The sequence below is a fragment of the Sus scrofa genome, chromosome 10, assembly GCF_054392235.1.
Source record: "Sus scrofa isolate SSC_HxYL_T2T_F1_AM1 chromosome 10, Sscrofa_HxYL_maternal_Yorkshire_Landrace_v2.0, whole genome shotgun sequence".
NCBI classification, from domain to species: Eukaryota; Metazoa; Chordata; class Mammalia; order Artiodactyla; family Suidae; genus Sus; species Sus scrofa.
Window position 1 is genome coordinate 91,813,110 of NC_139392.1, and position 20,450 is coordinate 91,833,559.

At 52.1% G+C, this 20,450-nt stretch overlaps 1 protein-coding gene across 7 annotated transcripts in view; it reads left to right on the forward strand.

The window, feature by feature from the left end:
• The window catches only part of ANKRD16 (ankyrin repeat domain 16), a 32,670-nt gene that overhangs the window by 703 nt on the left and 11,517 nt on the right, over positions 1-20,450 (forward strand). Inside the window, exons 2-7 of one of the 7 annotated variants that reach the window (XR_014818135.1) lie at positions 1,595-1,815; positions 3,941-3,983; positions 7,023-7,131; positions 7,775-7,936; positions 9,640-9,745; positions 11,671-12,426. Coding sequence is in view for 3 of the 7 variants with exons in the window: in XM_003357778.5 (XP_003357826.2) it covers positions 1,595-1,815; positions 3,941-3,983; positions 7,023-7,131; positions 7,775-7,936; positions 9,667-9,745; positions 11,671-11,828 (772 nt within the window). In the remaining 4 variants the exon portion in view is untranslated. Of the gene's footprint in view, positions 1-1,594; positions 2,364-3,940; positions 4,327-7,022; positions 7,132-7,774; positions 7,937-9,639; positions 10,254-10,964; positions 12,427-18,697; positions 20,259-20,450 lie in introns of those variants that run through there. The other 6 variants (XR_014818133.1, XM_084980583.1, XM_003357778.5 and 3 more) reach the window with 6 other exon arrangements.

Below are 20,450 nucleotides of genomic sequence, written 5' to 3' on the forward strand. Positions count from 1 at the left end.
TTTTTTTTTTTATTTTGAAATTTGTAGTTCACAGAAAGTTGCAAAGAAAGCTTCTGGAAGTCCCATGCTCCCTTCCCCCAGCTTCCCCCAAAGTTCACATCTTAGAGCCACAGCAGGAAAACAAAAGGAAGAAAGTGACATTGCTACAATCCCTGGACTTCCTCAGAGTTCATCAGTTATCCTTACACTGGAGCACGTGTGGTGCTCTGATTTTTATCACATGTGTAGCCTGGCATGACCACCTCACAGCCGTGAGAGTAACCATCGCACCAAGCAGTCGTGTTGTGTTAGATCCACACTGTTTTCAGTACTCACTGGGTCGGTCTAGCCCCTTAGAGGTTATGAACATCTGATGATTCAAACATGTGAAGCTCCTGCCCTCAAGGGATTCCTGCTCTGATGTAAACAAGAAACATCAGACAGCCATATGGCTAAATAAAGGGCACCTTGCCCACTGGTGAGGGGAGAGGCCTGGGATGTTTGGAGGTTTGCTCTTTGGCTGCGACGAAGCCCAAGACTGATTTTCTTGAGCTGCTAGTGAATTGGTCTCAAGAGTGGAGGCACATTACCTCTTAGACTTCTCAGATCAGTTCTGTGGGTAAGGAAACCGTCTCCCCATACAACCATTCAGAGGGCAAGTTTCAGGAGTTCCCATCACAGCTCAGCGGTAACCAACCCACCCAGTAACCATGAGTTACTGGGTTCGATCCCTGGGCTTGGTCGTTGGGTATTGGCCGGCAGCTGCAGCTCCGATTGGACCCCTAGCCTGGGAACTTCCATGTGCCGCAGGTACAACCCTAAAAGCGGAAAAAAAAAAGGCAAGTTTCATTCGATTTTGCATTTCGGAAGTGCAGTCACAGACATGTTTGCCCACTCTTACCTTGCTGGCCCAGGAACTTCCACATGCTGTGGGAAATAAATCTTCGGGGAGTTCCCATTGTGGCTCAGGGATAATGAATCCTAGCCTGAGAACTTCCATATGCCTCAGATAAGGCCCTAAAAAGACCAAAAAGAAAATCTTCCTTTAAAAAACCTAGTTCAGGAGTTCCCGTCATGGCTTAGAGGAAATGATCTGACTCGCATCCATGAGGACACAGGTTCAATCCCTGGCCTCGTTCAGTGGGTTGAGGATCCAGCGTTGCTAGGAGCTGTGGTGTAGGTCACAGACACGGCTCGGACCCTGTGTTGCTGTGGCCGTGGTATAAGCCGGCAGCTGTTGCTCCAATTAGACCCCTAGCCTGGGAGCCTCCATATGCTGCTGGTGTGGCCGTAAAAAGACAAAAAAAAAAAAAACAAAAAACAAACAAACAAAAAAAACCAACCTCATTTAGAAGCAGCTTTGCCTCCTCGCTCTCGCCTTTCCCCTCCTGGAGGTGCACTGACATCAGGATCTTTCTCCCCTTGTTACCTCTCCAGGGTCCTCGCGGCCAGCAGAGAAGCTGCCAGCCAAGGCTGTTTTCCTGCTTCCCAGACCCCAACATCCTCCAGCTCCTCTCTGTGCCGAGGACGTGCATTTTTCTGAGGACCTGGTCCCGGGCTTCCAGCATCTTGGCTGCCGCCTCCCCATTTGACCACTTGTCCCTTTTGGCCTTAGGACTCCTCTGATGATGGCTTGCACCAGGAGGAACCTCGAGGTGGTCCAGGACCTCGTGGAGCACGGCGCCAATCCGCTCCTGAAGAACAAAGACGGCTGGAACAGTTTCCACATCGCCAGCCGGGAGGGCGACCCTCGGATCCTCCAGTACCTGCTCACCGTTTGCCCGGCTGCCTGGAAGACAGAGAGCAAGGTCGGGAGAACCCCGCTGCACACGGCAGGTGTGGCCCCCGAGCCGTACAGGGTGCAGGCGTGGGTGGGCACGCAGCAGAGCAGAGGGCCTGGGGAAGACGGGGCAGGCAGTGAGAGCAGCTTTGGGGTGTTCTGGCAAATTCGTAGTCAGTAAGGCTGATGTCACCTGGCCCTCAGCATGTTCTTCTTTCTTTTATTTATTTATTTATTTTTTTTGGCCGCACCACTGCAGCGACAGTCCTGGGTCCTTAACCTGTAAGGCCACCAGGGCACTCCTCTCCTTTCTTATTTTGGGTGACTTTTCACACGTATCTGTCGTCTGCTCCCCAGTTAGTTGGGTGGTAGCCTGGTTCTCTTCCTTACCAGGTCCTTGACCTTGGGCCGGAAACTAGGTCTCCTGAGCAGGTTTCCTCGGCCACAGAATGACGACGACGACGATGCCTGTGACTCGGAGTCGCAGGTTTAAGGGGCACGTTAAGTCCCTCAGCACCGTGCTGAGAGCCCTGAGCATCTCCATGTGGTCATCGTTCAAAGCAGGAGGGACCGTTTCCCTGCCTCCTCAGCAGCACCGCCCAGGGTGCGTCCGTTTGAACAAGCGTAGGTGTTTAGGATTGAATCCCGGGCCTCAGCGGGTGCAGCTTCTCTAATGATAATGTCGAATGTAACGCCGGGCCACCGTTTTCATTGTTTGGCGTAATTCTCCTTAACTCTGAATTATCTCGTCATAAAATATCTTCAATTAGCTAAAAGCGAAAACGGGGGGAGTTCCTGTGTGACCAAGTGGTAACGAACCCGACTAGCATCCATGAGGATGTGGGTTCGATCCCTGGCCCCGCGCTTAGTAGGTCACGGACGTGGCTTGGATCTGGCATGCTGTGGCTGTGACTGTGGCCAGCAGCTGCAGCTCCTATTCAACCCCTACTCTGGAAACTGTCATATGCTTCGGGTGTAGCCATAAAAAGACCAAAAAAGAAAAAAAAAAAAAAAAAGCTAAAAACGGGGTGCAGGGTGGTGTGAGATGCATTGGGCAGCAAGCAGCCCAAGAGCCCAAATCTAGACATAAGGGCATAAGCCTTAGCCTTGAAGGTGGTGCGTTGAATTAGAATACAGGACTTGTAGTTTTTCTGGAATTGAGGCCTGTGACATGACGATGAGGAGGCAGACACACAGTTCTGGCCACAGCGGGCAGGACCCAGGAATCCTTTTTAAAACTTTGCACGTGAGGGGAAAAACTCTTCGCTCATCAGCTGGTTGACGAGCCCCCGCTCCTGTGGAGAAACCACTGGCATCCAGCCGTTCACGCAGCATAGCGGGGCGCGGACAGTGGAAACCCTTCCTGTGGAGAAGGGGCACTTTTAGCGGGAGAATTGAATTCTTGGTTATCGTGCCATGGAGTACTGTTAAAGTGTTTTCCATTTCCTAGGCAAACCCTGGCCCTGGGGTTCTTGGCACAAAAGTGAGGAGATAGGTTTAGTATTGAAAATGTGCCGTGAAAGTCTCCTAACAACCAGATAATCAAGTGTCAGCCGGAAAACATCACTTTTTTATCATTCGCCCAACTAAATGTGTAATTTGGGGGTAGCAGCAACTTGCCTGATTTCACACTCCTTCCCAGAAGTCCCAGGTCCAAGGATGAGCAGAGAGAGGGGCCAGGAGGGAAGAAGCATTTTTTTTTTTTAAGCTTTTGTTTGTTTTTCGGCTGCCGCAAGCAGTAGCTTGATGTGGGATCTGTTTCCACACCAGAAATTGAACCTGGGCCACAGCAGTGAAAGTGCTGCATCCTAACCCCTAGGCCACCAGGGAACTCCCAAGAAGCATTTTTATTTATACACTAAAAAGCTCTTGGAGTTTCCGTCATGGGGCAGTGGTTAACGAATTGGACTAGGAACCATGAGGTTGCAGGTTCAATCCCTGGCCTTGCTCAGTGGGTTAAGGATCTGGCGTTGCCGTGAGCTGTGGTGTAGGCTGCAGACTTGCCTGGGATCCCACGATGCTGTGGCTCTGGCGAAGGCCGGCACTTACAGCTCCGATTCGACCCCTAGCCTGGGAACCTCCATATGCTGCGGGAGTGGCCCTAGAAAAGGCAAAAAGACTAAATAAATAAATAAAAAAAAAATGAATAAAAAGCTCTAATTCTCAACTCTCTTCTCCCAGCAATGCACGGCTGTTTAGAGGCAGTAAAGTTGCTTCTTCAGAGGTAAGAACAAAACAACAAACTGAGGGGAAAATTTGCTAATTGCGATGGAGAGTTAATATCGATGCTACATAAAGAGCTCGGACAGATTGTTCAGGAAGAACCTAAGGTACCGAGAGAGAACTGAACAAAGGACACAAGCCCCGGTAAAGAAGGGAGAACGGGAGTTCCCACTGTGGCACAACAGGTTTGGTGGCGTCTCCAGAGCACTGGGATGCAGGCCCGATCCCTGGCCCAGCCCAGTGGGTTAAAGGAGCTGTGGGTCGCGACTGCAGCTGATCCCTGGCCTGGGGACGCCATGTGCTGCGGGGCACCCCCCACCCTCTGCCACCAAAAAAAAAAGAAGGTAAAACAAAGATAGCAATCAAACCTAGGGGGAAATTATCCTTTTATCTGTTCAACAAATAATCATGTATTCATTCAGCACTCCCTGTACCAGGTGCAGGGGCTACAACAGAAACAGGATAATGTGGTCCCCACCCCGACCCCATGGAGCTCACAGGGAAGGGGAGACACACACTCCAGGTCCTGTGAGTCTGAGGAGTGTCACGTGGAATCGCAGGCTCCCGACAGCAGCACACGACTCAGCCTGGGACTGAGGCATCTCCACCTCAGTGACACTTAAGCTGTGACCTGGGAGTTCTCGTTGTGGTGCAGCAGAAATGATTCTGACTAGGAACCAGGAGGCTGCAGGTTCGATTCCTGGCCTTGCTCAGGGGGTTAAGGATCTGGCTTTGCCATGAGCTGTGATGTAGGTCAAAGACACGGCTCGGCTCCTGTGTTGCTGAGCTGTGGTGTAGGCCGGCACCCACAGCTCCAATTAGACCCCTAGCCCAGGAACCCCCATATGCTGCAAGTGCAGCTCTAAAAAAGTGGGGGGAAAAAAAAAAGCTATGACCTGAAGGAGGCTCAAAGTGGGAGGCAGGGTCGTGGGGGAGTCTAGGCAGAGATGACGGTACCTGGCAATGCTCAGAGCTGGGGAAAAGCGTGTAGTGCATGAAGCACCCAAAAGGAGAGCAGGACATCCTGTGTCCTGAGAATGAGGGGGAGGCTGCAGAGAAAGGGTGAGTCAGGTCACCTGGGACCCTGGACAGCACGTGAAGAGTTTCAGATCCTCTGAGTGTGTGAGGTGCCACTGAATAGTAAGAGATGTGCATTTTTCCAAGATCTTCTATTGCGACACAGAATGGATTGGAGGGGAAGCTTGGGTGCTGTGAACGAAGTTGGGAGGCTGGTGTAATTAAACAGGAGACCTGGGTGACTGGACCAAGCTGACTGGGGAGTTCCCGTTGTGGCGCAGCAGAAACAAATCGACTAGGAACCATGACGTTGCAGGTTCAGTCCCTGGCCTCACTCAGTGGATTAAGGAGCCAGCGTTGCTGTGGCTGTGGTGTAGGTCAGCAGCTGCAGCTCCGATTCAACCCCTAGCCTGGGAACCTCCATATTGCTGCAGGTGTGGCCCTAAACAGCAAAAAAAAAAGCAGCATCAGCAGCAGCTGACTAGAGGCGTGAAAGAAGGGTTTGGAGATTCTTAAGAAGAATCACCAGATCTCAGTGAATAATTTGACAAAGGGAACGAGGGAGAAGGAGCGGTGTAGGGTCACGTCCAGGTTTGTCACTGAAGCAGCTGGTGTAGTTGATGATACGGAAGAGCGGCTGGTTTGGGGGAGAAGATGGCAATTTCACCTTCAGACACGCTGAGTCACATGTACCTGTGAGACCCTCAAGCAAAAGTGCCGGGCGGGCATTTAGACACAGAAGCCCAGAGGCGACATGGAAGTGGGCCTTGTCGACGTGGAAGTGACAGGGAATCCACAGGATGGAGGAGGTTGCCTAGGAGATGATAAAGGAAGAGAAGGCCTGGGAAGCATCGCTCACGTCGGGCCGCGTGCTGTGCAGTGGAACAGGCTTGGTTGTCTGCAAAGTCGTAAATACTCCTTCATTCAGCAAACACATTCTAAGCACCTTCTGTGTGTTAGGTGCTGCACGATAAGCGATAAACACCATCCGTTCCCTAATAGCCTGTAGGTTAGTGAGGAAGCCGAGCATAGACACACCATCCCAGACATGTCCTACCACCACAAACTAAAGATGCTGCAAAGGATGAGTACGAGGCTGTGCGGGAGCAGGGGTCGAACTGCAGATCTGGGAGAGAAGACGGGCCTCTGTGAGGTCACCAGGAAGCTGCAATTTGAAAGGGAGTTGGCGTTGGCCAAGTGGATGGTCCCCATGCCAAGGGGACCAGCAAGGGCAAAGGCAGCAAAGATCTGGGCAGCCCGAGGAGCAGGAGAAGGTGGGACAGGCAGGGGTAGAGCAGAGAAGGGGAGACAGGCAGGACCGTGAGGAAGGTGGGAACCACAGCAGGGAGGACCCATTAGAAGGGAGGCCAGGTGGGACTGTGAAGAGGGTAGGATAGGGAAGGTAGGACCACAAAGAAGGTAGGAACAGAAGAAGGGAGGACAGGTGGGGCCGTGAGGAAGGTAGGAACCACAGCAGGGAGGACCCAGGAGAAGGGGGGACAGGTAGGCGGTGGGACCAGGGGGTGGGGGCCGAGGAGCCTGGAAACGTAAGTGGGTCACCTGGTGGGACCGCTGAGGGTCCGGTGAGGTGGTAGGTTTTGTCCCTGGTGGTTGGGAAGTCGTTAAAGGTTTTGCCCAGGAGCCGCTGGGCCTGGATTACTGTAGCGATGAGAGTGCCCTTCCCTGCTGATTGGGTCTCTAGGGCTGGAGATGGAGGTGGAGGGAAGAACTCGGCTTCGTTTAATACTTGGGGGTAGAGTTGGGAGATTGCGGCAGTAGGTTGGCTGCAGAGAGGACTTCGGGGCTCTGCGTGAGAAGCAGGGGAGAGCGGCCCCCAACACGGGTGGAGAAGGTCAGCGGAGCAGGGCTGCTGGGGGGCCAGACAGCGGGGTGGGGAGAGAGGGCGAGCACCCAGGTCCTCACGGGGCGTCCGAGGCTCGTCGCCTGCAGGTGTCGAGAGCCCGCTATCCGCTGGCTTTGAACGGTGGCTTTTCTCAGCTGCTCTTTGGGGTTTGGGCTCCAGGTGCCAGTATGAAGCGGACTGCAGAGACAAGTGTGGCCTCACACCCTTCATGGACGCGATTCAGTGTGGCCACCTCGGCGTGGCCAGGCTGCTCCTCGAAAAACACAAGGTATAGATGCGGTTTGGTTTTCCTCCTTTAGCCGTTCCTCCACGTTTCGAATCATAGGGTATACAGGAAGCATAGTTATTCAGATCATGAGCTCAAGTCTGGGCTCTGCCACAGTCCCCTCCGCCACCCCCCCGCCACCACGGGGTCCCCTTTACCTCTTCATGCATCTGTGTCTCCACTTGTTAAGCAGAGACAAGTTCAACTTCTTCAGAAGGTTACCATAAGGATTAAATGAATAATGTAGGGAGTTTGCTTGTGGCTCAGCCGGTTAAGGATCCACCGCTGTCAGGGTTCAGTCCCCAACCTGACAACTTCCACATGCCACGGGTGCAGCCAAAGTAATAATAGGAACAATAATGTCATGTACATAAGCAGCAAAGGAAGGCTTCAGGAAACAGGAGCTGTGTCACAGCAATGACAGCCACAGACGCTCCCCAGGGGCTGTGCTTTTGGCACTGTGGCCTGCAGCGTTGAATCGTAACCCTTCTTTGGGTTGGAGCAAGCATTCCTTGAGAATCTGGCAAAAGCCAGGTATCTGCCCCGGAAATGTCTGTCGACAACTGAGTTTTGCCAGAGTGTCGGAAGGTTGTGGACCCGGCTTTCTCTGCTCCTGATTTTGTTCCCCTCTCTCCCGACCTACCAGGCTCAGGTTTCCTCGGAGGACTCTCTGGGGGCCCAGGCTCTGCACCGGGCAGCGGTCACTGGGCAGGATGAAGCCATCCGATTCTTGGTCTCTGAGCTTGGCGTTGACGTGGATGTGAGGGCGACCTCCGCCTGCTCGTCGGCCCTTCACTACGCAGCCAAGGTTTGTGTCCCTCCAGAACGGGCTCCTGCTTCCTGAGGCTTGCCTGACCTCCTTGGTGAATCACCCTGTCGTCGTGGCTCTTTTGCTCCATCTCTGTGGAAGAAAGATGTTGCCCATGACGTGCTCTTGAAATGTTCATGATTCTGGAGTTCCCGTCGTGGCACAGTGGTTAACGAATTCGACTAGGAACCGTGAGGTTGCGGGTTCAGTCCCTGCCCTTGCTCAGTGGGTTAACGATCCAGCGTTGCCGTGAGCTGTGGTGTAGGTCGCAGAGGTGGCTTGGATCCCGCGTTGCTGTGGCTCTGTCGTAGGCTGGCAGCTACAGCTCCGATTAGACCCCTAGCCTGGGAATCTCCATATGCCTCGGGAGCGGCCCAAGAAATGGCAAAAAGACCAAAAAAAAAAAAAAAAAAGAAATGTTCATGATTCTGAAGCCCTGTGTCCCTTTAAATAGAAATTTGTCTTTCTTTGCTTCTTGGTAAAAACTGAGAAAAGCCCTTTACTCCATGTAATGCCTGGGTTCTGTGTTCCCTCCTGCTTTTTTTTTTTTTTTTTCTTTTTTTTTTAGGGGTAATGTTATTTGAAGCCATAAAAATAGCTAGTCCTAGGTCTTTATCCTTTTACTGGATTTCAGAAGTTAAGATTTTTTTTTTTTTTCTTTTTAGGGCCGCTCCCGCGGCATATGGAGGTTCCCAGGCTAGGGGTTGAATCGGAGCTGCAACCACTGGCCTACACCACAGCCACAGCAACAGGGGATCCAAGCCAATTCTATGACCTACACCACAGCTCATGGCAACGCCTGATGCCCAACTCACTGAGCGAGGCCAGGGATCAAACCCACGTCCTCATGGATACTAGTCAGATTCGTTTCCACTGAGCCATGACCAAAACTCCCGAGATTTCCTTAACTAAGACAAGGATATTGCATTTGGTGGGCTCTCTGATATATGAAAAATTGAAAACATGCAAAAAGCTTTCGCTAGAAAAGTGGCTGCTTGTACCCTCCTGTTGCACATGCTGGAAGTCTGGTGCAAATGATCTTTAGCATAATCGGCCACCTGCCTGTGCTTGCTTATCAGGCAGCAGGAGTAAATGTTTTTCTGCAGATCCACACGTTCCTGCCTGTGTCCGCCTTTGGGAACGGGGGTGTGTAGGTGAAGGCGGGCTAAGCGCAAGGTCTGTGGCCCCCGGGGATCAAAGTGAGCGGGTCCATCCATGGGAAGGCTGAGCCCACAGCCTTGGTTTCAGGGTCACCTTGTACTGACCGGCTCACTGGCTGGACAGAAAGCGGGTCGGTTGCTTCAGAGATGACAGGGCCAGCTGTGGTGAGAATCCCGCCACCGTGTCCAGGGAGGCTCTGCTTTTCTAGTTTATCTCAGCCCTAAAGGTTTAGCAGAGGGTGTTTGCTCAGGAGATTTTGGAACAGTGTGTTCTGAATAAATCACAAGATTTCAACTCCTTACGCTGAGGGACACCCAAGCGTATAAGGCGATGATTTGGCCTACAAAGTTGACCATCTATGCTCTAATAACTAAACATCCCTTACGTCTTTACTTAATGATTGATGCTGGATTTTGAGAGTACTCTGGCGAGCAGTTCATTTATAGGTAAGAAAACTGAGCCTTAGCAGCTGAGTATTTTAGAAAAAGCGCCTCACACGCACGAGGGTTTGTGCTTACGGGCTGCTTTTGTCATCATTACAGCGGTAACAAGTTTATTTCCACACTCAGGAGGGACACGTGAGCACCGTGCAGACGCTCTTATCCTTGGGTGCTGACCTCAACGCCAAGGATGGACGCGATCGATCAGGTATGGCCTCACTGGGTACCTGCTTTGGAAATTATTAGTGAACCGAATGTAAACAGTGTAACAGCGGACTTATGATATTGAAAACATTTGTGTTAATATTATTCCTCTAGTAGCTTAGCACATTTTCCTTAAAATAACACCTCCTCCGTCCGCCACGCTATAGAACTGTTGCTGTTACCCTGGCAACGGTGCCTACTCCCCCTCACTGCTGATGGTATCACTGTTGTTGTTTTTACTGCTTTAAACCACACAACATGTGTGACACGAAAGCACTTGCTGACTTACTCCATGATCACGCCGGCTACCCAAGTGTCACATAGATTCTTTCTGTGTTTGTTTTTTGTCTTTTGTCTTTTTAGAGCCACATATGGAGGTTCCCGGGCTAGGGGTCCGATCAGAGCTATAGCTGCCAGCCTACGCCACAGCCACAGCAACGCCGGATCCAAGCCACATGTTTGACCTACACCCCAGCTCATGGCAACGCCAGATCCTTCACCCACTGAGCAAGGCCAGGGATCGAACCCACAAGCTCATGGTTTCTAGTCGGATTTGTTTCCGCTGCGCCACAACAGGAACTCCACATAGATTCCTCATAGGTCATCTCCCTCCAGAAAGTATTCTAAAACTATAATCACTATAATTCTTTAGATTTGGGGCTCAGAAAAATATTTCCAGAGCTAGTTCCTTGGACTTTAAACCCTCTTGTTATCATCTTGCCCGGTGGCCGTCTTACAAGGGTTTAGTGGGACCTTCATGATGCTTCAGGACTCACAGAGAAGCAGCCACTCACGCCAGGCCCACAGAGGAAGGTCACTGAGTCCAGGCACACAAACTCTCCTGAAGACAGGGGAGCAGGGCCCAGCATCCTAGCGCTCCCAGCACACCCAGACCCCCGTCCGCCACCCCCGAGCCAATTTCCAATCAGAATGGGAAGGCTCGGCCACAGTTTTTCTTTCTGTGACATCATTCTTACTCACGCTGGTATTTTTTACTTACACAGAGAATTCACAGAACTTCGAGAATGCCTTCAGTACCATTTAACACCTCCCATTTCTCATTAACTTGCTTTGTTGCCTTCCACGGGTCTCTCAAATCCTCTCCCATTGGCTTTGCTCTTTTTTTAAAAAATTTTAATCTGGGAGTTCCCATCGTGGCTCAGTGGTTAACAAATCCGGCTAGGAACCATGAGGTTGCAAGTTTGATCATTGGCCTTGCTCAGTGGGTTAGGGATCTGGCGTTGCCGTGAGCTGTGGTGTAGGCGGCTCAGATCCTTCGTTGCTGTGGCTGTGGTGTAGGGCGGCGGCTGCCGCTTCAGTTTGACCCCTAGTCTGGGAACTTCCATGTGCCTCGGGTGCGGCCCTAAAAAGACAAAAAAAAATGTTTTTAGTTAAAGTATAGTTGATTTATAATGTTGTGCTAATGTTTGTGGTACAGCAAAGTGACCCAGTTATACGTATGTATTCATCTTCGTATTCTTTAACGTATGGTTTATCTCACGATATTGAATATAGTTCCCTGTGCTGTGCCATAGAGTAAGGCCTTGTTGTTGAATCCGTCCTATTTAGTTTGCATCTGCTAATCCCCAACTCCTAATCCACCCCCCCACCTCAGCATTTTGTTCTTTATAAGACCACTTCTGGAGTTCCCTGGTGACCTAGTGGTTAAGGATCATTGTCACTGCCGGGGCTCAGGCTCGCTCCCTGGACCAAGAACTGCTGCGTGCGGAGGGCTAAGCCAATAGTTAAATAAATGAAACCATTTCTGAACAAGTCAGCTTGAAAGGAAATATGTTTTGCCCTAGAATAGGCCAGGTCATAGGGGTGAACCCGGAAACAGGACACCTGTAATTGAAAGGGTCGGTGGTTCATCGGGGCCTCTGCCCCCCTCTGGGCTCTGCGCTGAGCCGGGGACCTGTCTCCCCCCAGCCCTGCACCTGGCCTGCGCCGGTCAGCACGCGGCCTGCGTCGCCTTCCTGCTGCGCTCCGGCCTTGGGGACTCTCGGGACGCGGCGGGCGCCCTGGCGCAGCAGCTCACGCAGAGCGAGGACGTCCTTCGGTGCTTCGGCAGCAGCGCGACGGCGTGAGGGCGGCCGTTCCTGGCGGAGGACAGAGGAGCCCGCCTCGCTCCTGCCTGCTGCTCGGTCCCTGGCCGCGTTCCCGGTCCCCGCTGTACGGGCGGCGTCCCGGGGGACGAAGCGGCGGCGTCCCGGCTGTAGGGCTGCGCCAGGCACAGCGACAGGCCCGTGGTCTGTTTCGCTTGCTCCGCCTTCAGGGGGCGTCAGATGGTGTTGGTGACGCCTGGTGTCCGGCGTCCTGGAGAAGCACGTGCGCGGAGAGAATCAATACCGGGTTGTGCATTTACGTGTGTGAGGCGATGTATAGGAAACAGGGCGCGGAGGGGGCGGTCTTTAGAATGCGGCCGAGTGCTCTTGCCTGGAGCCCTCAAACAGAGTGGGCCTGGCCGCTTTCTGCTTTCGTGGGCAGCTCATGGGCCTTTACCACGGTTCAACTTTTGATGTCAAAGCCGGGAAGGAAATATTTAAGCTCCGTTTACAGAGACTTTACACAGAATGAGTGAAAATGTTTCTTTAGTCTGATCGATAATATTTTCATTTTGAGATTATATTTTGAATAAAGTTCCACATTAGCTCCCTCTGGGTAATAAATGCCTCTAAACACGCATCTAAGGTGTTTTCAGAACTTTTCCTGCCCTCCTTTGAAGAGTGGGCTTTGTCCTTGAACCTGCAGGCCACGTTTCCTGTCCCCCCTGCCACCTGCACGTGGAAGTTAGTGACTGCACCAGTCCACACTGGAACTGTGAAAACGTTTGTAGCAACTTAGATTGACAATAGGATAAGTTCTCAGATATTTCTGTTCTTTTCCTGTTTCTTTTCCTTTTCTGTCTTTTTTTTAATTCAAAGAATAATCATTAGTCCAGGTCTGTCTGTTAAAGAATTGCATATGCATCAGTCACAGGCACGACTCAGGCCCCCTGTTCACTGGGACCCCTGTCCTCAGCATTGTGCCAGGCGAGGGAGCAAGGGTCCTAGGCCTGCACCGCTCCCAGCTGATTTTGATCCCTGGGGCCAGCCCAAGGTGCTGGCAGAAGCACAGCTGGTGACCTCTGCGTCAGTGTCTCTGTCGGCAGCTGTTCGAGCCGCAGTGGCGTTGCCTGTGTCACCCCCTTTGGATCTGAGGAAGGGCTGCCGGGGGGCAGCCCGGCGCTGGCCCCTTCCCCGCACGCACATGAAGCCACTTTCTGTCCCCCGAAATGATGCGCAGATCCATTGGGGCCGCAACTTCGCCACAATGACCGCCTGTCGGGTTTCACCTTCGCTGCCCAGCACGCGCGTCTCCATTTGAAAGGCCCTGTAGCGCACACAGACGGCGGCCACTCGATGCTCCGGCCAGAGCTCCCGGAAAGCCGGAGATGGCAGCGATGACAGGAGCGTGAGCTGTGGCAAAGACGGAGGTGGTGACTAACAACACCCCGTCACTGCAGTAGTAGCGTGTCAAGAGTGCTAATGCCAATGGCAGTGGTAGCAGTATGCCCTCGCTTCCTAAGTATACGTACTTTTCTCGCTTCCTTGGGTCTTTACTTAAAAAGGGCGCCCTCCCCCGGCCCCCACATCGACACTTTCTTCCCTCTAACGTTTTACATCTTCTTTCCTTAGTTTGTTTTCTCCTTAGCACGTCCCGCGGTGGAACATGCTGCGCGCCTTGAGTTATGTGGTTTATTGTCGTCCCCCCGGGATGTAAGCTCCTGACCAAGGCCTCACTCTGGGCCCAGGACTGTGCCTGGCGGGGGTAAGGCTGTGGGTTACCGTGTGGTCAATGAGCGACGACGACTTACTTTCTGAAACCCTCACCTTGTGCTGCTCGTGCTGAGCGCCTTCCTAGCTGGCCTCACTCTGTCCCTTGGCTCCGGTGGGACGCAGCCTGCTAGCTGTCACTCATCTGCCGCATTCTTCCTCATCCCGGCCTCCCTAGAGCGCAGCCTCCCCTGGCCCGGCTCGTAGGCCCTGGCCAACCCGGCCCCCGCTTCCTGGCTGCTCTGAACCCGCCTCTCTCTTAGGTCACTGGGACCTAATTCTTGCCCTCACGTGACTGACCCTTTCAGTTCAATCAGCAACCACTCCTGCCTTCCAGAAGCCCCTTTCTTGTCACCTCCAATAACATGCTTCTGGGTTTTTCTCTCTGACCATCCTTCTCTGCCTCCCTCGTGAACGCCGTCAGGGCCTGTCCCATAAGTGCTCTGTGTCCGCTCAGCGCTGACCCTGCGCCGCACAGCCCTCCAGCCGTCTCACCCACTCCTGGCCCTGACCTTGAGTCCCTCCAGCCCTTACCCTCTGCGCCGGCTGAACCTTTGTGCATGGACATCCTGGCTATCTGCTCACTCAAAACCTAGGCTTCCCCAGACGCCTCGCTCATTCCATGTCCACTGCCTGAGTCGTGACAGCTGTTCACCTGCCTCCCAGGCAGGAAACCACGAGTCAGTGGTCAGGGCCCTTGCTGGGGCAGGAAGCCCCACCAGTCCGTTCAGCTCCATCCCTGTGGTGACATCTGGCTCAGGCCTCAGCCTCGCATCCTGACCACTGTGGCCACAGCCCCCAAGTCCTCCCCCGGCTCCCCCACAATCCATCCCCCTTACAACCACAGGGCTACCGTGACCAAGGGCACTGCCTGCTGATGCTGGCCTGTCGTGTGTCCTCCCAAAGGCATGGCCGGCCCTTCCCAGCGCACAGCTGATCCATGTGAGAGCGGTCAGGGCAGAGGCCTGGAAGGGGTACAGAGAATTGCTGTCATTTGAAAATAGCCAGGGCCTAGCACATATTACCCAAAAAAGTTATACAAGAAAATATTTACAAGGCAAAAATAGAAAAGGGATTGCAACATGGAAAAGAAAGGACAAAATTCACACCCAGTAAAATGAGAGAATTGTGCTTTGTGAAAGGAGCTGGGTGATGAGAAGTGGGGCCCACGCAGACTATTGAGCGTGCCCTTCCCAGAACCACCAGCAGGGGGCGGCCCAGAGCAATGCTCCTTTTACTCTCTCAAGTTTGTTTGTTTGTTTGTTTTTTGTTTTTCCCTCTTCATTCATTTTTGGCTGCCAGGCGGCATGTGGTGTTCCTGGGCAAGGGATCAGAGCCGAGCCCCACTTGTGACCCAGGCCGCAGCTGTGGCAACCCTGGATCCTTAACCCACTGTGCCAGGCCAAGGATTGAACCTGCATCCTGGTGCTTCCAGGACACCACAGACCCCACTGCGCCACAGCGGGTGCCCCTCTCCCAGGATTTTTTTAAGGCTCGTTGTAGAATATAAAGGTAAAGGAGAAAACGAAACCGTTCACTGCCGTCTGTGCCCTGAAACCCCGTCTCTCCCTCCTAGTCTCCGTAAAGGTACATAGTTGAGGTGATGCTGGGCGCGCGTGTTTCCCTGACTTTACATCTAGGGCACATCCTGGTGCTCTTAGGTCTGTGCCCCTTTATGCCACGGCTTTCTAATGCCCCATCGTCTTATTGCCCATACTTACTCTTTTATGGTGTCTTGTGGGGTTGTTTGGGCCTGTTAAGGGGAGACGTAGGTGGAATAACCACTGAAGCTTGGTCAAATTCGGCTGATCGCAGGGGCGGGGGCTGCAGTATCGGGTCTGGGTCAGGAGGACACGCCCCAGCGGCGAAGAAGAGGAAAGACACGGGAAAGTGGCTCGATGGGACAGATGCGTTCAGAGGGTGAGGCGACCGCGTGTGTACGGGCACGGAGGAGGAGCCGGGCTGGGCCGGAACCGGCCGGCGGAGCGGGACGCCTGAGATGGAGCCGGTCCTGCGGCAGGTGGGGGGAGGGGAACGCCCGCGGCGATGGCGCTGCAGGTGCGCGAGGAGCATCCGCCGGGAGGAAGCTGAGGACACGGCTTCAGGTGGACCCACCTGACATGGCCGAGAGGGAGTGGGGTTGGCGGAACACGTGTATCAGACGTTCTGTGGTCGTGAACCCCAGGCTTCACGGGTTAGGATGGCTTTCAAAAGCCGGCCAGGGGACGTTCCCGGCGTGGCGCAGTGCCAGCGAAGGCTGACTGGGAACCATGAGCTTGCGGGTTCGATCCCATGCCCCCGCTCAGCGGGTTAAGGTTCCGGTGTTGCTGTGAGCTGTGTGTAGGCCAGCAGCAGCTGTTCCACACCTAGTCTGGGAACCTGCCATGGCCCTAAAAAAAAAAAAAAAATCCGGCTGGGGTGTGGAAGTGCTCCAAGAGACCCCGGGAGAGGGATGATGTCATGTTTACTGAGGAAAGACAAGGTAGAGGCGAGGGCTGGCCTCTCACCCGAGCTGTGACTGCGGGGTTTGCTTGGTGAGCTGGACGATAAAGCGTTTGCAACATCCCTTCCCGAAGGGGCCGAGCTAAGTGTGAACTCAGGCGTTCTACCAGCCTCTTGGTCTGAGCCAATCCTTTTTCTGGAGTTCTTGTGGCTCAGCAGGTTAAGAACCCACCTTAGTGTCCACGAGGATGTGGGTTCAATCCCGGAGCTGGTTCAGTGGGTTAAGGATCCAGCGTTGCTGTGAGCTGTGGTGTAGGTCACAGGTGTGGTTCGGATCCAGTGTTTCTGTGGCTACAGCTCTGATTCAACCCCTAGCCTGGGAATTTCCATATGCCCCAGGTGCAGCCCTAAAAAATAAACCTCTTTTTTCCTTCCCCACCACCCACAACACCCCCGCAACCTCCAACCCCTCCGCCCCCCAGAAAGGCTCAGTGCATACACGGTGTCAGGGCCATGGCACAACATGGAAAACAGCAGGGTGACAGTCACCTCTGGTTCAGGGTTCACTGCCCCAGACATTCCGCCTGTTACCAGGAGGCCCAGCGGCGCTGCCAGCCGTGACTGGGGTGCCTCTCAGACTCAGCAATTAGCAGAATCCAGCTCCCATCCAGAGGGCAGCTGGAAGGGAGCCCAGGAAGCATAGTTTATAACCTTCCTGCTCTGCAGTGTAGGAACCACGGGAAGAGGAGGCTGGTGTTGGAGCCACAGAGCTGCCACTCTCAGTGTTGCCAAAATGCCTTCTAAATCTACCCCCTTGGGGTTCCCATTGTGGCTCAGTATCTGACTAGTATCTCTGAGGACACGAGTTCGATCCCTGGCCTTGCTCAGTGGGTTAAGGATCTGGCATTGCCGTGAGCTGTGGTGTAGGTCACAGACATGGCTCAGATCTGGTGTTGCTGTGGCTGTGGTGTAAGGTGGCAGCTGCAGCTCTGATTCGACCCTTAGCCTGGGAACCTCATATGCCACGGGTATGGCGCTAAAAAGACAAAAATGAAATAAAAAATAAATCTAGGAGTTCCCGTCGTGGCGCAGTGGTTAACGAATCCGACTAGGAACCATGAGGTTGTGGGTTCGATCCCTGGCCTTGCTCAGTGGGTTAAGGATCCAGCGTTGCCGTGAGCTGTGGTGTAGGTTGTAGACGCGGCTCGGATCCCGCGTTGCTGTGACTCTGGCGTAGGCTGGTGGCTACAGCTCCGATTCGACCCCTAGCCTGGGAACATCCCATATGCCGCGGGAGCGGCCCAAGAAATAGCAAAAAGACAAAAAAAATAAATAAATAATAAATAAATAAATAAATAAATAAATCTATCACCTCAAAAGTGCCTGATACCCACACGCCGTCACCAGAGCTGTGTTACCATAGTCTTAACTTCTACTAACTTAATGTAACATCTCATTGTTTTAATTTGGCATTTCTTTGTTTATAAATCAGATTGAAGATTTTTAGATTGATTTATTGGCCATTTATATTTTTTCCATTTCTGTCTGTATTACTTAGCTATTACCTAGTAACAAACTACCCTCAAATTCGGTGGCTTAAAAAACAACTGTTGGAGTTCCCTGGTGGCACAGTGGGGTAAGGATCCAGTGTTGTCACTGCTGTGGCAAGGTTTTTGTTTTTGTTTTGCCATTTTGTCTTTTTTTCAGGGCTGATCTCACGGCATATGGAGGTTCCCAGGCTAGGGGTCCAATCAGAGTTCTAGCTGCCGGCCTCCACCACAGCCATAGCAATGAGGGATCTGAGCCACGTCTGCGACCTATACCACAGTTCACAGCAACACCGGATCCTTAACCCACTGAGCAAGGCCAGGGATCGAATCCACATTCTCATGGATGCTCGTTGGGCTCATTAACCGTTGAGCCACTACGGGAACTCCTGTGGCAAGTTTTGCTCAGTTTCAAGGTCCCTGCTGTGGTGCAGGTTTGATCCCTGGCTCAGAAACTTCCACATGCCATGGGCATAGCAGAAAATGAAAAACTTTTGGAATTCCCTTTGTAGCTTAGTGGAAACAAATCTGACTAGCATCCGTGATGACACAGGTTCGATCCCTGGCCTCGCTTAGTGGGTCAGGGAACCAGCGTTGCTGTGGCTGTAGTGAAGGCCAGCAGCTACAGCTCTGATTCAACCCTTAGCCTGTGAATCTCCATTTGCTGTGAGTTCAGCCCTAAAAAGACAAGATAGAAAAAAAAAAAAAAAATCTTTTTAAGGAGTTCCCAATGTGGAGCCGCAGGTTAAAGATCCAGCATTGTCTCTGCAGTGGCTCAGGTTCAGTTCTTGGCCTGACGCAGTGGATTAAGGATCTGGTGGTGCTCAGCTGCAGAGGAGGTCACAGCTACTGCTTGGGTTCAATCCCTGGCGGAGAACTTCCAAATGTCGGGTGTGTGGCCAAAAAAATTTTCTTAAATTAGGAAAACAACTATTAATGATTTCTCCAGAGTCTGCAGACCCTCCAGGCCTACCTAACCCTACCTGGACCTGACTGGCCTTGGCCGCAGTTGGCCGGTGGGTCACTCAAGCTGGCCGTGCAGGATGAAGTCCCCCTCCTGAAGCTGGCCCAGGGATGCTCTCGTGACAGTGGCAGAGACCCAAGAGAGTAAAGAGGCTCCGGTGCCTTTCTGTCCCTGCTCTGTTTGTGCAGACACTCCATCCCGGCAGCCAAAGCGAGTCCTCTGCCCAGAAACAGCATCAGAGAGAGGGGGCAGCCCAGCACCTGGATACAGAGACGCCATCGATGGGGACCATTCATGAAATCAACCTCTTGCATTCTATCTGACTGTCATTCTGTTTGTCTTGTTGATTTGTAAGAGTCTTTTTGTTTGTTTGTTTTGGTCTTTTTAGGGCTGCACTTGTGGCATATGGAAATTCCCAGACCAGGGTTTGAATCAGAGCTACAGCTGCCGGCCTACACCACGGCAATGCAGGATCCAAGTTGTGTCTGGGACCTACATCATAGCTCACCGCAACACTGGATCCTTAACCCACTGAGGGAGGCCAGGAATGGAACCCGCATCCCTGTGGATACTAGCCAGATTCATTTCCACTGAGCCACAATGGGAACTCCAAGAGTCCCTTTTGTTTTGTTTTGTTTTGTCTTTTTTGCCATTTCTAGGACCACTCCTGTGGCATGTGGAGGTTCCCAGGCTAGGGGTCTAATCAGAGCTGTAGCCGCCAGCCTGCGCCACAGCCACAGCAACACGGGATCCAAGCCACGTCTGCAACCTACACCACAGCTCATGGCAACACCAGATCCTTAACCCACTGAGCAAGGCCAGGGATCGAACCCACAACCTCGTGGTTCCTAGTCGGATTCGTTAACCACTGAGCCACGACGGGAACTCCCAAGGGTCCCTTTTGTATTGAGATAATTAACTCTACACAAATCACATAGTAAATAAGTTTTTTTTATAATTTTGACTTTTTTACATTCTTAAATGATTTTTATTTTTTCCAGTATAGTTGGTTTACAGTGTTCTGTCAGTTTCTACTGTACAGCGGTGACCCAGTCACACATATGTATACATTCTTTTTCTCACATTATCCTCCATCACCTTCCATCACAAGTGACGAGAGAGAGTTCCCTGTGCCACAGCAGGATCTCATTGCTCATCCACTCCAAAGGCAACAGTTTGCATCTACTAACCCCAGACTCCCAGTCCCTCCCCCGCCCTCCCTCTCCCCCTTGACAGCCACAAGTCTGCTCTCCGAGTCCATGCGTTTCTTTTCTGTGGAAAGGTTCATCTGTGAACCTTTGTTAATATATGTTAGATTCCAGATATAAGTGATATCATATGGTATTTGTCTTTCTTTTTCTGACTTACTTCACTTAGTATGAGAGTCTCTAGTTGCATCCATGTTGCTGCAAGTGGCATTATTTTGTTCTTTTTTATGGCTGAGTAGTACTCCATTGTGTGTGTGTGTGTGTGTGTGTGTGTGTGTGTGTGTGTGTGTGTATATTATGTGTATACCACATCTTCTTAATCCATTCATTTGTCGATGGGCATTTAGGTTGTTTCCATGTCTTGGCTATTGTGAATAGTGCTGCAATGAACATATGGGTGCATGTATCTTTTTCAAGGAAAGTTTTGTCTGGATGTATGCCCAAGAGTGGGATTGCTGGGTCATATGGTAGTTCTACATTTAGTTTTCTGAGGTATAAATAAAATTTTTGATGTGCATTTATAAGTGAAAAAAAAAAAAAAGACTGCAGCACCTTGGAGATAATCTATACATCTTTTCTAGAAAACCTCTTTTGAATAGATAGACACAGAGGTCAACTAAAATGCTTGGAGTAGGAAGACACAGCCCGCACGTGTGGGGAGTTTGTTTGGATTTGTCTCTGATTACCTCAGAGCACCTCTCGGAGTTCCAGAGCATTCGTCTGTGCTAGCCTG